The 21,854-nt window shown below is 41.0% G+C and overlaps 3 protein-coding genes across 14 annotated transcripts in view; 2 read left to right on the plus strand and 1 right to left on the minus strand.

Moving 5' to 3' along the window:
- The first annotated feature begins 370 nt into the window (after positions 1 to 370).
- On the plus strand, positions 371 to 6,671 carry LOC112453959 (pyrroline-5-carboxylate reductase 2-like). 10 transcript variants are annotated; one of them, XM_025015028.1, is made up of 10 exons: positions 809 to 1,531; positions 1,606 to 1,683; positions 1,847 to 1,909; positions 2,231 to 2,428; positions 3,549 to 3,686; positions 3,859 to 3,929; positions 4,764 to 4,940; positions 5,043 to 5,255; positions 5,530 to 5,695; positions 5,774 to 6,671. In XM_025015028.1, the coding sequence occupies exons 4-10, from the start codon at positions 2,344 to 2,346 to the stop codon at positions 5,893 to 5,895; spliced, it is 972 nt and encodes a 323-aa protein (XP_024870796.1). In that variant the 5' UTR covers positions 809 to 1,531; positions 1,606 to 1,683; positions 1,847 to 1,909; positions 2,231 to 2,343; the 3' UTR covers positions 5,896 to 6,671. The 10 variants fall into 10 exon arrangements, with proteins under 10 accessions (XP_024870792.1, XP_024870796.1, XP_024870794.1 ...); XM_025015024.1 differs by lacking the exon at positions 809 to 1,531 and adding an exon at positions 371 to 627 and having other exon boundaries at positions 1,606 to 1,909; XM_025015026.1 differs by having other exon boundaries at positions 809 to 1,683.
- Positions 5,209 to 8,933, minus strand: LOC112453961. Of its 2 annotated transcripts, XM_025015034.1 has the most exons (5): positions 8,329 to 8,933; positions 8,081 to 8,221; positions 7,753 to 7,950; positions 7,205 to 7,682; positions 5,209 to 5,296 (listed from the first exon to the last, which is right to left on the minus strand). In XM_025015034.1, exons 1-4 carry the CDS (start codon positions 8,432 to 8,434, stop codon positions 7,216 to 7,218), a joined length of 912 nt encoding a protein of 303 aa, XP_024870802.1. In that variant the 5' UTR covers positions 8,435 to 8,933; the 3' UTR covers positions 5,209 to 5,296; positions 7,205 to 7,215. The 2 variants fall into 2 exon arrangements, with proteins under 2 accessions (XP_024870802.1, XP_024870801.1); XM_025015033.1 differs by lacking the exon at positions 5,209 to 5,296 and having other exon boundaries at positions 6,785 to 7,682; positions 8,329 to 8,926.
- A 2,026-nt stretch (positions 8,934 to 10,959) lies between these two features.
- Positions 10,960 to 21,854, plus strand: part of LOC112453963 (von Hippel-Lindau disease tumor suppressor) — a 42,397-nt gene continuing 31,502 nt past the window's right edge. Inside the window, exon 1 of one of the 2 annotated variants that reach the window (XM_025015036.1) lies at positions 10,960 to 11,253. The gene's annotated coding sequence lies outside the window, so the exon portion shown is untranslated. The remainder of the gene's footprint in view (positions 11,254 to 21,854) is intronic. The other variant, XM_025015037.1, reaches the window with a different exon arrangement.

The raw sequence follows: 21,854 nt of genomic DNA on the forward strand, positions 1-21,854 counted from the left end.
AATGTACTTATGTACTTGTACATTTTGCCCGTGCCGATGATACAAAAAGGATTGATTAACTAGAAAGGAAAAAAACAGTGAAAGAACGATACGAGCTAACAATACGCGAGCGTTCTTCATCGCGCGTTCTTGCACGTTCCTCCGCTCGCCTTGCGAGTTGCGAGCAGAAACGAGTATAATGTAAGGCGCGGCGTTTCAAGATCCCAAGATCCCGGTCATCTCGCAGTTATCGTAGTTAATGTAGTTATCTAGATTGAGAAACAGTTACGTCAGTTACAGGAAGAGAGCCGAGTCTAACGGAAGACGTTCGCGTATGTGTTAGGGCACGCGAGAAACGACGCGCATTTCTATTCGGGCTATTCTATTTACGCGATTCTCCAACTCTAACAAGAGAGCGTGTACGGCTTTTATCGCCAAGTACGCGGACTCTGAATAAAACGACTTGGAATTTAATCAGACTTGAAAAAGACGACGTAATAAAGCTCCCTAGCTTTGTTAACTTGACGATACATACATATACATTTGGCGTAATCTTTTATTTATCGCACGTTAAAGCATCGGGTTAAAGTGTCAACGTGGTCGTATAGATAGATCTAGAATATGATTTGAAAGTGCAATGGTCGTTAGGTATGTATGTACATACATATCGCGTTTAGATAAAGATACGTGCGCTACAGCATCTTTAAATCTTTTCTTTGCTGCTGCTGCTGCTGCTTCTCAGAGATACCAGTGGCGCCATCTGCACGTCTCGCGCGCAACGCGTTCGCTAAAAATGTCGATAACACAAATCGAAAGCAAAACAATAAGATTAGCCCAGTCAATAGAGCCCGAAAAAGCCACTGAAATGGAATTAATTCCATTTAAATGTCTCTATTGACTGGGCTAGATAAGAAAATCCCAATTTGCTGAAAATTAATTGCAAAGTTAATTGACTCCCTTCGCGGCGTAGAAACGCGAACGAGTGTACGTGATATATCGGCACGATAGTAAACAGAAGTAGAAGGTCATTTATAATTAAATTATTGAATACTTCATATCTTACTTTTAAACGACTGGATTTGATATTTAAATCCGTATAACTTGTAAAGAAAAAAAAAAACCAGAAGATTAGAGTCATAAAATTTTTTATGTACGTTTAAAGAGTAATGTACATTGAGGTTAATGTTAACCTCGTGTGTAATGTTTCTCAGTGAATACGTTTACATTTAGCGAATATCAAGCAGTATCAAATGGAAACGATTAATATGACGTGTAAACATTATAAATAATAAGGCACGCAATAACGGATTTAACGTTATAGCGGCTGTAAACTGTGGCTCCAAACAAACTCTCTTTCGCCCCCCACTAAATAATAATTTATTGATTTAAAGTATTTATTTAAATCAAAGTAGAATGATTATAAATATATCATTATACTTCAACGTCCTGAGCTCGTTTATTTTATACGTAAATCGGGCTGCAAATGATTTATACAAAATGATTAATGATTATTACAAAAAATGAGAAGATTATAGATATATGTTAGAAGAATGTATGTACGTTCAGATCTACTAAGCTTTCCTTCAAATCTTGCGTATAGATTGCGTGCTTGCTTTTCTTTCTTAGGTGGACCACGATATCGAGCGGCACGGTGGGGAGGAGTCGCTGTTAATTTGGGTTCCGATTGGATGTATAAGATAACAGGTAGTTTTCCGTAAGATAAGCTTGTTATGTCTTAATGTCTTGTTATATATAAAGACGGCTCAAAGTGAACGTGAATAGTAATGAAAGAACAGAGGATATTGTCATACGCTGCAGCGTACGATCGAATGAGTAATAGTTGATCGTATCATTCAATCCTTATCAGCAGCATATTCCATCTGCCGCTTTGACATCATCAGGCATCGCCGTGAACACATAAGAAAAGCTCGTAAGTTTTTAATTCTCGACAAGTTGTTATCTTTACAAGTTGTTATCTTTGTTAATTACGTGATCCGCACGTTTCCTTAATATGGCTGTTAATAATGCACGCGACGTGATGCGAGACTAACGTAGATTTCTAATCGATCACGAGAGATGTAAAATTTTATTTATTTATTTATTCTATTGATGTCGAGATACCTGAGATACAACGTGTGACACATGATGATCATATTTTATAGCATCAGTAATAAAAGAATATAATATAAATGTTTCATTATTATATGTTGACTGACAATATTATTAATGATTACTTTTTTTTTCTTTCCAGATCCTGTACCGAAAGTTTTACCGAAAAGGAAAACGATCAAATAAAAAAACGGAGATTCCTGAAATTCTTTTCACGTGCCCATTTATTCATATTACATTACGCACGAAGCAACCATGAAGATGTCTGTTGGTCTGAGAACATCAAGTTTCGCAAAATTAAATCGCTGTGTTCCGTGGAATCTAAACGTGCGCAAGTATGGTGAGTACGGCCTGTTGTAAATGTCATTTTGTTTGTGATAAACGTGCTTTGACCATTTAATATTCTTAGCTTTTTAAAGCTGTTTTACGTTCGTAGACAATGTGTGAAACTAACTGATTAATTCTTGTTAATTTTCTTGGAAAAAAAAGCAAGTTATTTATCGTTTTAAAACGTGTACCTATCGAATCTGTTATCAATTAAAGATATAACATTTATATATACAAGCGTACGTAATCCGATTAAAAGTTTCAGAATTAAATAAAGCTAACGGAAATTTTCGAAATACAGCGTCTACGTAAAACACATAAAAAATGGTACGTTAAATTACAATAACGTACAACAAAAATTTCAAGTGTACTTTGTATAGTCAAAATGAAAAATGTAACGAAATATACACGTTAACTTATGTCTCGTGATCTTAGAGACGCACTGTGGCTTATTTTAATTCCATTGTGTGAGAAGAGTAAAAGACAATAATATCCATTGGTTAAAACTATTATGAAAAAGCTTGTAAATATTTACAAGGTATGGAGAGGCTGATTTAACGTTTCCTTCCTACTGCGCTATAGCGGACAGAAAATATATGTTCAAGTTGTACCACAAATCAATCCAAATGTCAGAACAAGTTTGGATGTTGACGGCGCGGTCAATCGCGCGTTTTCCAAGTTAGACGTAAGCCGCACAAAATTGCTGTTATCTTCCGTGAGATTACATAAAAATACGGACCATCTTCGCCGCAGAGGGCGACGTGGAATGATGTGCGATAGAAATGGAAAGAGATGCGAGAACACGAGATGTGACTATTGCGTTTAAACGAGAGACCGACCTCGGTGACGCAAAAACTATAAGCTTCAGTTGCCGTCTTATCGCGTTCATATCAGCATTCTAAAGCAACAAATACGATCGTTGCAACTAGACCGCTGCATCGAAACGCGGAGAAGCAGAGTGACACAATCTGTTCGTTCGCACGTTGGAGTAAACAACATTCGAATAAATAACTTTTGCGTATTGTTAAGATAATCCGCGTGATTGATTAAGCCACGTTCCCTCTTGTTCCGCTATCGAATACGCGTTGAAAGAACGAAGCCAATGATCTTTTTTTTTTGTCTGTATTCCACAGTGAGCGATCAGCTTCTCGCGGACGGTGAGGTGAAGAAGTCAAGGATACCGCTAAACATCGATACCAACATGCTGAAAATCGGTTTCCTCGGCGGGGGAAAAATGGCTCAGGCGCTCGCCAAAGGTCTCATACGGGCGGGTAAATAGCTTTTCTTTACATAATATATATTTAAATGATATATAATCTTGCGTTTAACATTAGTATACAGGCTATCATTTATATTACGTTCATCAACGAAAGTTTACTGAAAACACATCTTAAACTGCTTCTCTTATTTTCTTTTTTTCATGAGACTTTTCTCATTCTACAGGTTTAAGCAAAGGCGAAATGATGCTGGCCAGTTGCCTTCCGACCGACACTGGGAGCATTGAGACTTTTAAGGTGAGATAATTAAGTACGATATCACGTAAGGAAGGAAAATCTCGATGTGATAGACCGAAGGGCGCTTCGTTTGTTTGTAACATATTGCTTGATAAGAATGCCGCCGGTGATAAGTGCCGTGCGTTCTCGTTGTGATGAATCGGCGATAATAATCGCCGTGATGTAAATTCTTTGTGATATCTCTAATATGAAAAACATTTAATAAAGAGAAAAGGTATTCACGTTTCATATCGCACAATATTTTGTGAAGCTTTGGAGCTGGGAGATTAACTTCATAAAATATTTCAAGTTATTATGTGTTAAATATTGATATGATAAACTATAGTTGTCGTGCTTTTAACTGACCAAGATTCTTAATAGAATGGCTTCTTCATTTCTCGACATTTGTTTAATAAATCATCGCGATAAGATATAGTTTATAACACTGCGTGCGCATCTGTCGCATGCTTGTCGATGGATGCATCTCGTGATCGTGTGACATTTTCAAACATTTCGTATTTATGTTGTCATATGCGTGAGTTTTAGACGTGCGTCTACGTACTACAAGTTCTGTCTGTATTTATTTCGACGATATTAAACATACTAGATATGTACGAAAGATTATGTAGGACAGGATTATGTAGTAGAAGCTCATATTTCAATAAATAAAGATGCCATTTATGTCTCAAGATTAATGTCAAGGTAAAAATAGTAGATACGTATACGAAAAAATAATGTTTAATTAAATTTTGATAAATAAATTTTCACGTTTCGGATGGTATAGGTATCGCGCAGTCAATCATGTCCGTGTGGTGTATCAAAAACATATATATCTACGTAATTCAACGTTTTTAGGAAATGAAATCAAATACTGTTTTTACGAATGTACCTGTCATCGATCACGGCGACGTGCTAATCCTTTCGGTAAAGCCGCAAGTTGTACCGAAAGTTTTGCCAGAGTTCAGGATACACGACAACAAGAAGTTACTCATTTCCATCGCCATGGGCGTCTCTCTGGCGTCGTTAGAAAAGGTAACACATCTCTGTCAGACGTCGTTGTTGCCCACCGTGTAAGCTGTTTATAAAGAAAAAGAAGAACACGGCGTTATTATACGAGAGAACAAATATTTTCAGGCACTGCCAAAAGAAACACCAGTGATAAGAGTAATGCCAAATACACCTGCGTTAGTTGGTTGCGGCGCTACAGTGTTTGCACGCGGAAAATACGCAAGTGACAAGGATGCCGAGATCACGGAGAAGCTATTTTCCGCCGTAGGCATCTGCGAAGAAGTCCCGGAAACGTTCATCGATCCAGTAACCGCCTTGGCCGGTTCCGGTCCTGCCTATGTTAGTAAACGTTCCACGTCCACTAGTTTTGCGTGAACACGCTGTAATAAAGTTTTTATATAAAAAAAAGTACGTATATTATAACTAAACTAAATCTGGAAAATAGGGAAACGAAAGACAATATTTGTACAGGTTTTTTGTTGCACGTTACACGTCACATACGTGTGCTTCGTCGTCGTGCCAACCTTTCTTTTATTTTTTACGTACCAAGCCTCTTTTCATATTTTAAAATAATAGACTAGTCGTGTTAACGTCAAGTGGAAATTTTTTTTAGATATATATGGTAATCGAAGCGATGGCCGATGGTGGAGTCAAAATGGGACTTACTAGGCCCATTGCATATAAACTCGCGGCGCAAACTGTCCTAGGTGCTGGTACCATGGTGCTGGAGACGAAGCTTCATCCAGGACAGCTTAAAGACGACGTGTCTTCGCCGGCAGGTCAGACACTACATGTACGAAAATAAAATCCTTATTTTTCTTCAACCAATATACATCTTTCTCTCAACTTTCTTGCAGGCTCCACCATAACTGGTGTTCATCAATTAGAGAAACATGGCTTAAGATCGGCGATAATCACGGCTGTAGAGGCGGCGACGCTTCGATGTAAAGAAGTCAGCTCGCAGACAGAGAAAAATTAGTAGTAACACGTATTGTTGTTATGTTATATTTACATCACGTTTTAAGGACGATATGTAAACGTGGAGACGATATCCATCCATAGAGTTAAATAAGGCAGGATACGTATATCTGGAGACAACCCTTAACTACATTTTAGGACGATCATAGAAATATTCTTGTTAGTGACTTGCTCTGTTATACGTAACACACGCGATATGATACGGACTTTGTGATACGTTTAACGTTCAACGAATATCGTTATTACGTATTAAACTGTAGTTGCAGTTTTACTGCTGCTGGTCTCTCTAAAAGTATGGTATAATATCGATAGAAACTTTTGTAAATAATTATTTGGTAAATAATTATTTTAAGCAGCGTTTTTTAATTATTGGCAAATAATTAAAAATCTATTTTTCATGGGACATGTAGAACGTGACAATATAGATCTGGTATTAAAATAATGATAACAACGTTAAACGCGTTTATACTCACACGCAGTTTATGCTGTTTTTATATGATTACAAATACGTTGATTTTTTGTTGCATATATTTTGATAATATATTATTTGTTGATGTATGTATCATATAGAAACATTATTTGACGTATGTGACATTCTGTTTATTCTTTTAATAATCTTTACAGTAAAAACTCTTGATATAACGTATTAAAACATAAAATTCAAGTTTACTAGATAAAAAAAGTGTACTTTTCGTAATGTATCACACACTTGTGCATATTCATGGGCGCCGTTAGTGGCAATATGTACATATACAAATATATGACACGTTTGAGTAACGTAATGTTTAACCATGTGTATAACCTGAAACGTCCAACAACGTAAACTTTGAACTGTACATTTTTTATTTTTTATTTATGTACGTATTTTTTTAGTTTCCAAAGTCTTTTAAAAAATTTATAGCCAACTGCACCAGTGATATTATTACATTATTTAATGTTTTTTACGTGTAATGTCAAACAATATCAAGTATAAAATTCCCAAATGTGTTAATAAATCTATAACGTATGTTGAACGTTGTGTCGCTTTGTACGCAGCAATATGAAAACTTGGCTACATTTCACATTTCAATATAACCAACAACGTCATTTCTCGCATTCTTTTACATCTCTGTGTCAGCTAACATTTGACAGGACGTTCTTCCCCTTAGTTTGTGCACATTTAAATCCGAGCGTGAACTCGGTCTTAAACATTTCCCTATAGTAACTTTCCTTCACTATCTCACTTTCAAAAACACCCTCCTGTTTGCACTTGAACACGTAGGATTTATGCATCGTAGATATGTTTAGATAAGAGTCCAAGTAATATTTACCACTGTGATTTTTAAGATCCGTCGGTTTCTCGGTCGGGAACGATCCAATATGTTCGCGCACTCGCTCTTCTTAGTTTTCGGCGCGTGTGCCTGCCTCTTTGATCCGGTCCGATACGACCATCCGCTGACATTCGTTTCTTCTTCATCACATGCCGCACAAACTTGTCAGATACCGCAAACGTGCTGAGAAACATGGGCTTACACACGGTAATGACGTTATCCTTCGAAAGAAGAGATAAAGTGAAAGTCACATGCCGATATCTCGATGGAGAACGCTCCAACTGAATGTTGCGCAAACGAGTGCGTTGTTTCGGAGATTCTTTGACGCACATGGCGATATGCTGCTTTCGCTGTTGCCACATACAAGTCCTCCAAAAGGCCTTGTGCACGTCTTCGCGTTCCTTCTCGTCTATCTTGTCTGCGCAGCGCATGCGACAAACACAGGGGTGTCCCATCTTTTTAGCTGGCACTCGTTTGCCTGGAAAACGTGACGCGTCACCTTTTGTTATACATTCTAACTCAACTGCGTCTCGTGTCTCTGTACCTACCTCCGACTCCGATGTACTCCTCCCCTTTTAATCTAGCATTTTTCTTCATGTTTACTTTCCAGTTTTCAGGCTGCTTTGTACGTTTCATAGATTCTTCGTGTTCCTTCGATGGTTTAAGCTTAATTGAACTTTCTGTGGAATCCTTATTACTTGGTGGATCTTGTGGCATACCCGCTGACTGTAACGTCGTTGTATTTCCTGTAATACGGCACGGAACGCTAACATGTGGACATGGAATACAAGTGTTAATCTATCTATAATAACCTGAAGTTATTACCTATTTTTCTCTGTGTGAGACCTATTTGGAATATTATAAAAATGTACATACCTATTAACAAACAAGTTTCTGCAAGTTCAGCCTCAGATTTCAATGTCAACGTTACATCTCCAGTAGCGGCGTCTCTCAACCATGTTTCGTAAACAACGTGCCATGCATTTGTCTGCACGTTGTTTAAATCACCCGTTGACACTAAAGATAAACAAAAGAAAATGACGTCAAGTGTCTGCAGATCGAAGACTACTCACTATTCACTACTCACTACCGAATGGTAGTGGAAAACCGAGTTGGAGTTTTACCCATGTTGTTAGCAGCACACTTGTAGAACACAGCCGAGTTTTGCGTCTCCTGCTGTCGACCGTCGACCGTCGACCGTCTGCGCTTCTCTCTGCCAACGTCAACCATTCTCGTAGCTTTGCGCGTTCCCCGTGATCTGACAAGAGTGACAAGTCCGTTTCTGCTTCATCTTCATTCTTACGGAAAGTGGCTTGCATCTTCCACAGTCACGGTTGGTCACGGTGGCGTCAAGCGAGCGTAGAGGTTAGGGCTAGATAAGGGTTCTGTTCCGTTCTGTTTTGTCACCGAATGTCACGGCCCACGGGACACGTTTTAGCGCTGAAGGATCCAAATCCAAGCGTTCGTGATCGCGAAAACGGCTGCACGTTGTTCGCGCCCGCGCCCGCGGACGTTTTTCTGCGTCGAGCAGCGTTCACTCGACGCAGACGAACGTATTTTGTTTCAAAGGGGATGTCGTGTTCGCAGAACAGCGGCACGACGAAATCATCAGAAATCATTCTAGAACGTATGTGTTTTGTCACGCGCGCGCGATACATTGTCATGTTGTCATCGTGAACCGTTGATTTCAGCCATTTTAGCGAGAGCTGGCGAGAGCGGCCGAACCAGGCCGAACGTGATTCGGCCGGATTCGGGCCTTCGGGCACCTTCGGTCGGCTTCGGGAGCTCGACCGCGACCCGCGACCGCCTCGTCGCCGCTCGAGTCTCGAGTCTCGACTCTCGAACGACTCGAACTCTCGTCTCGACTCGCTGCGCGTCGGTACGAGTCGTGGGTCGCGGCGAGACATTGTCGCTCGCGGCTCGTGTAAGTAATTTCTTTCTCGTGAACGAAACGAAACCCTTCGGTTACAGATTGTGTGTGAATATTCTGTTTCTTCTCGTGTCGACTACAACGAGTGGGATGACCGAAATGAACGAACGCCGAGTGCCGTACGTATCACCCGTTCCTCATCCCGGCTGTGATTTGACGGGTCTCCTAAAACGGCAATGTGCCGTGAATGCCGTGCGTGGCAAGTGACGCGTGCATGAGAGACAAATGATTCGAAGCGCGATATACCCGAATCCCGAATCTTTAATAGAATCGTTGTCTCGTGTGTCGCAGTGAAACGATAACCTCGGAAATCGTGTCGTACGTGTTTCTTGCCTTTGGAGCGAGCTTGCTCCAAAATGCGTACTGCGTACGAACGTCGAGAGTGCGAATTAAGTAACGAGCTCAAACGTGATCCGAGACCGAGGTAGATGCCGATGGATAACCAGGAGCCAGGAGAAACGTCGCCGGGTTGCCCCTGGTTGCCCCGAAGTGCGAGAACAAATATTTGTCGAAATATAACAGTTACGTGTTCGCGACGTGAATGAAATAACGCGCGGCGTGAAAGATGCAGACAGGCGAGACAGGCTTGGGTCCGTTTTTTTTCATTATCAAGTTGATCCGGAGATACGTGCAGAATATTGACATCGTCGATTAAATTTCTCTCGAATTATTAAGCTTTCTGCTGAACACGTAACAACGCAATATTAATTTATCATTTATTATTATACAGATGCTCGATGTTTCTCGTACATAAATAAGCATACGTATATTTACAACGAAATAATATATCATCATATATTGCTGCAGCACTGCATTTTTTCGTAATTATATACTGTGCGATAGATGCTAATATATGTATATTTAAAAATTAAAGACCCGTTTTCCTATTGGTCTTCTTACATTTGCTTCGGCGCGCTGTGATTGGTTCACCGCTTCGAGTTTCAAAATTTTGAGCCAATCGAGACAATCGAGGCACGCGAGGCACGCGAGGCAAGGCAAGCTCGTCATTACGTCGCGGTGGGCTGCAAAGTGCAAAGCGCGTCCGAGTCGCTCCGTAGTATTTCTCGTGCGTTGTCAAGTCGTTACCGTCCTAAAGTGAATTTCGCGCGCGAGGACGTATCGCGAGTGTTTTCTGCAAGTGTTGAACATTGTGTGCGATTGTTATTGTGCGTCTCAGTGTAATACCGACAAGCCGTCTCTGTGCGCGACGCGGCATCGCGGCATCGCGGCATCGGGCCGGCATATATACATATATGTAACGGATTTTGACACTTTGAACCCGTTTGACGCGCATCTATCCCATTTGCAACAAAAAATCCGCGTTTGGACACTGTTTATCTCAAATAATACAGTTTAGTGACACGAATGTGCGACAGTTTCTCAAGTGAACTCCGCGCGATCGTAGCGAACATTTCGGGAGAAACTCGTCGCGGTTCGGGATCAATCGAAATTTTCTCCGCCGTCATTTTCCGAGGCTCGCTCGATACTCGCGAGATTTTATCAGACGTGTGAATCCTCGGTAGTAAAAATAATATTTTCGATAGCATTTTGAGAAGGATACTTGGTGCAAACTTTGAGCCAGTTTGACTTGAACGCTCTTCGACATCGAAGCCCTGCCCCCTGGACGCATTTATACTCCGTCTGTAACAAAAAATCCGTCCTCAGATACTGTTTATCGTGCGTAATACGGTTCAGTGACGCGGAACACGGCGAGAGTCTCTCGAGTAAGCTTCGTGCAAACGTCCGGCTCGGGTACCGAGCGGCGACCGGCGACCGACAGATGTCGCCGCGTGCACCTCTTTCGCCGCCGCCGGCCGCGCGCGAGTGAGCTGGAGCCAGCTGGAGCAGAGCGGTCCACCGTCCACCATCTTGCGCGTGTGCGTCGCGGTCTCGCGGACTCTGTTGTGCGGCTGACGGCTGTGCGCGTCAGCGAGTTTTGACGTGAGTGACGTGACGCGTGATATGCGTGAACGTGAGGGTGCAGCGAGGATCTCGCGGAAGGCGCTCGACGGAGGTGACGCAACGTGACGCGTCGGCTCCGAGGGTGTGCGGCGGGTGCGGTGACGAGCGACCCACGGCCCACGGGACGACGATCGACTCCTGGGCAAGACCGTCTTCGGTGAGTCGCTTTTCTGTTTCCATAGTTTTATCACACGACGCCGCCGATCTTTCCTTTCCCGGAGCAACTTGCGACGAGAAACTGTCACGTGTCAGCCGAAAGCCCCCCCGCCTCGTATTTGTTACCTTAGTTAGGTAACCTAACTTTACCTGCCTGCTCGCATCAGCTGTGTGCGCGTCCGTGCACCTTGCTTCTCGATAATCTCGATGTGTCGCGTGTCGCGTAGCAGACGCCCGCGGCCGGTTGCGAGATCGATCGCATTTCGTAACTCCGTCAACTCCGACACGTGACAGTGCGTGACAGTGATCCTCGCTCGGGATGATCCGGGTGATATTTCTTTGCGGGGCGCCGGGATACGTATATTGCAGCCAAACGGGACGCTTACGTCAGCGCACGCATGATTAACGACGCTTGCACAGGCGCAAGCGAGGAAAATAAACGCACGTTTCACGAAGCAAAGTTGCGCGTGTCACTTGGACGCGCGACGTAGTCGGTAGCGAATGTCATTAAAGTGTAAGAACTCGACGTTCGATCATGTAAATGTCGTATATCGGCCCGATCGCCCGATGCCACTTTCATATTAGATCATCTTACACGTATAACGGGTGTACTGCAAAATTTCTTACACGCGATACACGGGTCAGGCAAGGAGAGCGTGAGACTACGTTTAAAGTTTAAAACACGACGCGGGACAAAGACGTTGACATCAGGACGTAGCTTTCGAATAAAGACAAGTCATACGTCACATTCACGTTCTTCGTCCTTTCCCGAAGCATGGCTTCTCCGTACTCTGCAGTTACGTCTTTCTCTTAACTGTTCGTGTCTACGTCCTTATTTTTTTTACTCGGTTCATATCATCACATGTCCAGGTATTAACGATTCTTTCTGAAGGTTGACGTATGAATCATTGGCGTAGCCTTCGATACGTGAAGAAAGACATCCATAGGTCGCTGGTTCAACGCCGGCTCGAAAAAACTTTTTTTTTCCTCATCCGCGATCTCTTTGGCAACGCGTCTCATTTTATCCAACTTCTCTCCGTGAATAGGAAACATTAACTAGATTTCACATATTTTTGTTAAAATAGGAACGTATTGAGAGCAAGTTTTATAAACTGCTTTTTTTACATTTTTCTTCTCTTTACATAAACTATTTGTAAAAAAAAAAAAGAAAGAAAAACTCCGTTGTTATCGTAGTTCTATGCCTGCCGATAGCAACTTTCAAAGGATTATGCGACATCAGTGTAACGTATAATCTCTGAATGGGTTGCGCCGGAAGTTGATCGGATTCTCAAACGTGTGGGTATCGCGTTAATGAAATCGTCTAACAAGTAACGACCGCGCATAACGCATCTCTCGGTGTATAAAGTGTGATCCCGGGATCTTTACTGTTATGCAAATCGAGAACGACGCGAACGGGAGCCGACCGAGGTGATTCACGAAAGCGTTACGCGACGCCGGGCCCGGTAACCCCCTAATTTTAATTAAGATCGCTATCAATTCCGCCCATTCTCAGCGTGCAGGCTGGTGGCTCCTTGTTTCCCTGCTCGTTTCACTAACCCACTTTGGCAGTTTCTTTGTTACGGCGTGCATGTATTCCCCGACAAGGACATCGAGGTATATTACCGGTGATGTAAAAGCTCCTTCATTTTCAACACGTAGGAACAAGCACGAATATCCGCGTGAATATCAAACTTGGCACTGATGCAACTGGTTTGGACGAAATGCTTTTGCAGCGGTAGATATATATTCGAGAATAGAACAACTCATTGTGGGCCGCAATAGCTTAATAGACGTTTAAAACATAGATATTTTAAATTTTCTTTTCTTTTAAACTTTTTTCAAATTATTTTATATTTTTCAAATTTGTTTTATTTCTTTTATATATAATCTTATCGTACACGTCTATCTAACTCGCTGTATTTTATTGTGCAGTGTACACATGTATGATGTGTATGATCATATAGCACGTTGCTTGTACAAAATTTATGACCGCCAATATACAATGTAGACTCGAATGTAGATATTCCAGAGCGAGTCTGGCTCATGAATGAAAGGGCACCTACATCTAGGTATTTTATCATGTAAATGTATATATAATATATAATGTACAATACGATTGAGATTGAGAGATTTCTTTCCCGTTGTGCAGTTATTCGCCACTCACTTTCTCAATATTGGTACCTCATGGCCAGAGAATGGCGACGTTTTCGATTAGACGAAAGGATCTCTGTCCCGAATCGATTGAGATTGTGTCCTTTTCATTCCGTTGTCGGATTCCGACGCGCACGCCGGTTCCCCAGTCGCATCCCAAACAAATATCAGGAGCGACCAATATTGATTCTGTCGTTCCTGCTTTTCTGCTTTCGGCGTTCCTTGCTCGTCACACATTTCCTGCAACAATGGCTCTGTCCCGAGAGGGAATTTATGTCCGCGTAATAAAATGCTGTAAAGGCTTAATCCACGTCTGCGGATATCTACGTGTTCGTGCGGTTTTAGTTGCTATAGGGATACCTCGTCTCGGAGATTTGTATGGTTCTTTAGACTCTACGTCTATTGTTTAACTAGAAAAGTGTAAGATTATACAACTATTACTTGATTAAATCATGTGCTTACGGTTTTCAAGTTTTACGGAGAAGAACAATCTTTTTAAACATTTCCAAGAGATTTTTACGTTGGCAAATATTCCCATGAAAAATAATCCGAGTTAAATCTTCATTAAAATATCGATGCTATATGATATCTTTTTCTTTACTTACTCGATAATTCATTTGAGATGGATCTAATACATACATATGTATACCTATAGAAGAAAAGTTTCTGTATAAATATTTACTTGAAGCACGCAAACGTTCGCGATATTATCGCGGTTAGGAGAGAAAGTTATTTTATTACGCAAAACTATACGAAATAAAACATTTCATCGGGTATAAGAGATGATGAATCTGCTGATGCTGCGAATATATCCGACCGCATTGCGCGGCGATGCAATGGAGGCTCAATTTCAATTTTCCGCCCTTCGGACACAGGCTGCAGCAGGTTGCAACTTGCTGCAGCATCGCGTAACTGCACGCGGCACTCGTGCCGATGCGCAGTGGTACGTACCGAGACAATATTCCGTGAGGTGGTCCTTCCCTAATGGCTAATAAACCAGTTCTCAATAAATTTTCTCTCTCTCTCTCTCTCTTCTTGTTCTCCTATTCTAATATCCACCCCCTTCATTCGCCCTACCTCGCGTCCGTGCGGACACTCGTCTCTAGTGGATATTCGGATCGGAATGGGCTAGCAGCCAATATCGAAGCGTTCTCCTGATAGTCGTAACCGTCGTCGTTCAGTTTCCGCACGCTGTCTCTTGTATTCGCTTTCGTTATCATTTTACGCGCGACATGGCGCGGCTGCCCCAATGAGACGGACGCTATTTCAACGCGATGCCCAGTAGACCCATGTTCGAAAAACGTGTTAGAAAACTGAAAAAATGTAGAGCGTGCTTTCTCGATGAAAATTTCATGGTTTTTAATATATACGTAAAGGCAGATATTACGCAAGAATATTACGCAAGAACGTCGGTTGCTGATAACGAGTATCGGAATGACGGCGTGACATCAGTTCTCGAATACAAATTGACAATCAGACGAACATTGTACCGTACCAAGGTACCGACGAACTGACTTCACAAGTTTCCTCGGCAGCTTCGTTCGCGTCGACATTCGTCTCCATTGAATATTCGCCTCGCTGTCGGAAACCAATATTGAACTTTCCGATTCCGATAACTGCATTCCACATCATGTATCCAAGTTTCTTGACCGGTTAATTAACCAAAAATGATTGGAGGGTTATTTGAATTTCATCGCGCGTTTTTATACATATAATTCTCGGATCTGCTAGAAACGTGTCTATCAGCTCAATCGAACATACAATATTTCTCAAACGATGAGAACGTACGTTAGCGATTGAAAATAAATCAGTTTATCTCCTACACTATAGAGTATTCGTTGTGCCGTTCCTCATCAGACATCTGATTTTGCATCATAGACAAGCCCACTTTAAATACCTCAGTGTTTTAAGTGCATGGTATCCCGTTATTTCTAACTTGAATGAAATTTGTATTCGTTGCACAAGATATATATGTAATAAGGTAAATATATCTATGTCTGGCATTTTTATTATTTTAGTCCTTAAATAAGTTTAAACGCGAATTAAAATCAAAGAATCAAAGATAAACATTTTTTTTGTATTATATTTTTATCTTTGATTTTAATTCACGTTATACTTTAGGTCTCAAGTGTCCTGGCACTGGTACATTTAGCTTAAACGGCGACGTTTCTGAGCTGACGGGAGCTTGGTTTCCTTTTTTAGATTTGTATTCGAGTAGATTCTCTTGAATACTAAATTATACAGAAAGTAACGTTATAAATTTTTACGCGAGAACGCGTAAATACACGAATGTACACGTCTACATTATTTTGTTATTTAACGTAGTAACTCGCATGAAACTATCAACTATATTAAATTAATAACTTCTATTTCCTCACACTTTCAGCTTGTTCGTCTCGATTATTTTTCAAAGTCGGTAGTAGTCAGTGTGTTTTATTACTTTTATTGAATCGCAAAGTTTTCGTGTAACACGGTATTAGAATTTTCTACGAATCCGACTCGTCTTGGGACACGTGGCTGGCCTACTTCATTTTCCTACTGCAGCAGTGTAGCAGGGTACCGCCCGGGGAAATACCTTCGGTATTTCGGGATCGAAATCTCGTCCGCGTCGACGCGCACTTTCGTTGGCGGCAATTTCTTCGTCACATTCCTCTTCCCTCTCTCTCTCTCTCTCTCTCTCTCTCTCTCTCTTTATTTTCTGTCGTTTCCTTCTTTTTCTATTCCGCTCACCCGCTGGTTTATGCTTCTTGTTTGACTATGACGTACGCTCGGATTCGCACTCCGGAATGGAATTGTTCCTGGTTTGAGAAATGTTTTTGATGGAGGGTACGGTTCGCGCCGATGAAAGAAGTTACCAAATGTCACATCGAATGGCACGAGAACGCGTTCTTTCCACCTGTCACTTGTCGCACAAAACGTACAGGTCATTACGTGGCCTTGGTATTAGATTCCGACACGTGAAATGACTTGTGACGATAGCAACCCATTTTCAGAATTTTGACATAACTAATAGAGTTGTGGCTCAATCCTCAAAAAGTTCAAAGTTTATAATATGACTTTAAAAGACTTCAAAAGAGTTTTGGTACGCAAATATAAAAAAATTTAATTTTTTTATTTTAATCAGAATCGATTTGATACTTTTCAAATAAAATTCTCCAAGTTATCCAGAAAATGTCAGATTTGGGAGAAAAAAAATGTATTTGATTAAAATCTAGATTTCCTGCATGCGAAAAACGTGCAATAACTTTTTCATTTGTTTTTATCGTTTTGAGTTTTAACTGTCAAAACTGTTAGGATAAAAAAATGTTTTTGAAAAGTATTTGTCAGTGTTTTAAATTCCAGCAAAATTTTAACAGAAATGATTGTCTAAATTATATCTAACAATAAAATACGATTTAATATTGAAAATATGACGCAGCCAATATACATACCATATATTGCATTATAAATTCTCGAAAATAGACTACGTTTAACGCGATAAAAATGATTTGACGTGCAATGTTCCGTTTTGTCAAACCATCCTGTTTTATCGAGTCTTCTGCTAACATTCTTCCCTCGTAGACGATCGTTATAGAGCTTTGTCCGGCAACTCTGTTTAGTGTCGATCTCCGGAGGCGATTTAACCCGGAGTAAACTCCGCCGTTCTCTCTTGTCTTGTCGGGTTTTCCCCGAAAGTTACCGCACCGCGGCGGAACTCAGGACGGGAGATCCTTAACGATTTCGCCGGATCCGAAGACGGCGGCGAATTTAATGCGGGGATCTTTCGTCGTGGCGTATCTACGTGCCGCATCGTAAAACCAAAGGGAAGCCGCGTTTTTGCGTGTCGTTTTGCAACGACTCGTTTGCATTTCATTGCAGTTTTATGCAGCCGCGGGTCGACCATCTCGCCCATCTTTTACGGAAAGCCCCTTCACCTCCGGTTGCCACACTGCTGGATGCTGCTCTATTGAATCAAAATTGATCCGGAAGTAGCTTGGATTTGCGTCTTCCACCGTTTCGATTCGGTAGCAGGCGATGTACAATACATATATATAGATAGCGATATAGATTTCCCTGTGTCGAGAATAAAAATAATGGATATTCGCCGTTATACAATCGAATGAAGCCTGCCATTTGCAAGAATAACTTTTCCATCCGATCGTTCGATGTCATTCACCGACAATTTTAAGCGCGACATTGATTGGAGTAATAGCGAATACTACGTTTAATTTAATCTAATAAACGTGTATACGTATCGATATTTCAAGCTGGGAACGTCGGTGCTGGCTCTCGTCGTTTCGCTTCTATAAACTAGTATAAACCAATAATTTTTGAATTAAATTAGACTGCGGCCTATATTTACCGAATTTCCGAGTATTTATATCTCTATATGAAATTAATCGAGTTACTAAATAAAGTTCGCATGGTGTTTACATGTTATCTGTATATTAATACGTACATTTTATACTTAATTATGTATTTTATTTATTTATTGATCAAAACAAATGACTCTGTGAAGATTATCATCAATTTAAAGCACGTGGAGTACGTAATTATACGAGTAATCAGTTGTTTACTGATATGATAATATCCAATAAATTATAAGTGGTACATTATCAAAATACAACGTATTGCTTGAATTAAAACAGGATAAATGTGTACTACACGTTTCAATGCATTAATGTAATGTAAAATAGTTTATTGTTTGTATTAAATATTGCGATATGTTGTCATAGTGTTTACCTCGGTGGGCAGCGAAACGTCGATGGAAAAGTATGGAAAGACAAGTTCATTTGCATCATGAATTTGTAAAATCGTTAATCCGTGAAATAAGCGCTTAAACGATTCTCTCGTGAAATTTTTCTTTGCTCGCTTCGATTTGTCTCGATTTGTCTTGATTCGTCGTTGCAGGCATGCAACAATGCAACATCTTCGAAGGTTCTCGCAGAGACCGGAAGAGTTGCGCGCCGCTATAGTTGTTTCTACCTCGCGTCTCGTCGTTATTATCGTTTCTGTTTCCTACCTACATACGCGTCCTCCGGTCCGCGACGCATTTGCATGGAGACGAGTCCCGTTTGCTTTGCAGGATCCTTTCAGAGGAGATATACCGCGATCGGGAAGTAAAAGGGACAGCGCGAAAGTACCTACCCGTTCGGTTGTGATCCATGCATAAAGATTTCGTCCACGTTAGACTTCCAGCCGTACTGTTTCTGTTTCCAAATTTCGCCAGTTCGCAATTTATACATAAGTACTTTACTGCATGCGTTATATCACTACACTGAGAAAAAAATGTCGTTAATTTGACTAAACTCGTTTAGTTGTAGTGATTTGTTTAATGCAAATAATAATATATTTAAATCAAATATACGTGAGTAATATTAAGAAATTCTGAATTTATTTCAATATAATATTTTTTGAATTAACAAATGTTAGCTTGACAGCCCGTGACCGCTGCATTTAGTTAAATCAAATAATATTTCTTTGAATCAACGATTTTTTTTTCTCAGTGTACAATATTTTAACATAGAGCATTTTGCTTTTACCATTACGTCCATTACATATAAAAGTTCTCTCACGCCGCGGTGTTATTTTTATCAAACTATAAACAATTATAACTGATTGAAGAAACTGATGTTTCTGTAGTCAAAATATTACGTCCAAAATTCGACGTTTTGCGCGTGGTTTCGAGTTTCATGTAAAAATAAACTGCGTGTTTCGATGCGTTTCGTTTTTTGATGCCTAGAGTGTTTTATCGGATATTATTACCGTGAAAATAGTCTCGATTTTTTTTTATATATCGCAGGTGAAATTTTATGGCGTGCTCTGCTCTCTGTGGAGGTATATCAACTATGCATAGAGATAACGGTCGAAATTAAACTGGGGAACGATGCTGTAAGCTACGAGAGATACCAAGTATCTAGTATCTAGTATCTAGTATTAACAGCTATTTTTAATGTTTCGCGCATCGTCATTTTGCATGTAGATTTTTACATTGCCACGAAACCACGCGTGAAGGATCATTCGGTGCGAGCGATGAATGATGAGACGCCATTTGGGATGCTTTGTGAAACATCGATCAGGAGAAGAAAATTGCCGGCGCCGTGGATTTGCATATTCGAAATATGTCGTATGCATATGCAGCAGGATCAAATGCACTCTTGTTTCCGCGATGCACGTCAGCCTGTTCCGCCCTCGCGTTTTCCGCGCGTTCGCGACTCGACCCGTTAAATTGCATGGACGCGGAAGGAAAACTATACCCCTTGCCCTGTATGCTTTGCTAATATCAACTTCGCTTTATTTGTTATGAATATTCAGCGTATGATAAGCAGTAATCAACTTTCAAATCTCATCTTGACTTCCCGCGTCTATCAAAATTATCGTCGTATAAGCAAGCAGATGCTGCCTCATAGAATGATATTTCAGCAAGTTTCTCAGGGCTCGCGGTAAAGAGTATATTGTTTTATTCCGACTAGTAAAAGAGTAACAAAAATCGGCCTGTTCGCACTGACGTTCGTACATACGTGTGTACGCGCCGCGAGCAAACAATCGAGACGCGGAGAGGATGCCGATGCATCCTCCGCGTGTTCCTCCGCGATGATAGGAGAGACAAAGGCAGGAAAAGCGAAAATGGAGGCATGCTAGGAAGACGCGGCGGGGCGAGAGAATGGTCTGACTACGAAGGGACGAGCAGAGTAGTTGATTTTCAGTACAGTCGGTGCTCAACCCCCGTGAGCGTATGATATCGATGCCAAGTAAACAAAAACAGAGACTCGTGGGAGTTTGTTTGGCGATAGGGTTGCAAGAGAGGAGGGAGGAATGGGAGGGTAGACCGGTTGGAAGGACCATCGGGGATGCTGTAGTTGTCGAGTCAACGAGCAGAGAAAGAGAGGGTGGAAGGGAGGAGAAGGGAAAGAGAAAGAGAGAGAATGCCGATGGTGGAGAGTTGCCGACAACTACAGGACAGGATATGCCAGACACGTTTCCTCTTGGTACCACATCCACGCAGCCTGTTTCTGGATAAATGTACAGAGTGTCGCGATATGAAAGCAGCGAGGTTGTTTTGCTTCGCGTGGATTTTTCTTCGGAAACTCGGCGGAAGTACATGGTGGCCTTAGGGAAGGAGAGGGACTACCGGTGGCGTCCAACTAAACTTTCGACTGCGGAATTTGTTGCGATATAAAGAGATTTTCTTTCAAGGGGTTAAGTCACTCTCGGACACGGCCGAAAAGAATGGTTGATTGTTGACCATATACGATGAGTAAGCTACACCCGCGAAAATATTGCGTTTTTTAATACAATAAACAAATGTTAAAAAAATTTTTTTCATTATTACTAAGCATATGTTATTTAAAAACTAGGATTGTTTTACTGGAGTGTAATTAAATTAAAATAAAATAAAAATTAAAATTGCCTCTACACGCGGTATTGACAGATATTAATAATGCGCAACATAAAAGTATAAAAGAAGATGCAAAATGAAAAAAGACTATACCAGAGAAATGAATTTTAGAATAACTTGCAATATTTTTTCTCGATAGAATCATTTTTCATCATTTTTATTTTGTACCGCAAATCAGAAGATGACTATCGTTTTTTATCTTGCAGTGGTTTTACAGAAGATGGCTCAATTCTAGAGTTTCTCCCTGGTGTAAAATGTTATCCACGTTCAAAATCTGTTTGGTGCAGTGGTCACCTTCCCGTTTTACAAACTCGTTACCATCGAGTTACCGGCGTGTTACAATAATGAGCTTCAAAAGCGCGTCGTTTCGCGGTGAGAAAGAAAAATGAGAAATATGTCGACGTATAAGCTGGCCGAGCAGGTTTGTTATCGTCCTCTCATTTTCCCGGGACTTGGTTGTTCGCGCACTTCGATTTCGCCGACGTTTCCGTGATCTATCGTGTCGATTTAAAATTGATGAATGATAAAAAGCTACGCGAAACGTATGAATACATAACGAGAGAGAAGCATACGCGAAAGGTGTATCGAGACGAGTTTGAGCGTTCGTATAAGGTCACTAACCTTTTAACGCTATCTTTGATTTTCACGAAAAGACACGCGACGTCTTACGCCGTTCTATATTTTCGTCGCACGTGATAAACGGAGCGTGCAACTGAAATTCGCGATTATTATTTCGGTGCTTTGCACGCAAATAGCAGAATGATTTTGAGCCCTACAGTGAAAATATTTTATTTGAAAATAGAGATCATATGCGCGCGCGCGCGCGCAAAACTAATACAATCCCACGGTAACTGTTGTTTCATCGCAGAGATCACGACTGTGGAAACGGAATATTTTGCGTCAACGTGAGTGCTTCGTTAAAACGTTATTAAATTTATGACTTTTATTTCGCATCAGATTTAATTCCTTTAACGGGTGTGTGTTTCTCGACGTTACGGACGATACGATATAATTACGCGTGACTCTCCGGGCTGTTGTGTTATTATTACCGCCGTTAGAGTTGATTATTACCC

Source organism: Temnothorax curvispinosus, unplaced genomic scaffold (genome assembly GCF_003070985.1).
Source record: "Temnothorax curvispinosus isolate PA1 unplaced genomic scaffold, ASM307098v1 QBEX01004771.1, whole genome shotgun sequence".
Classification (NCBI taxonomy): domain Eukaryota; kingdom Metazoa; phylum Arthropoda; class Insecta; order Hymenoptera; family Formicidae; genus Temnothorax; species Temnothorax curvispinosus.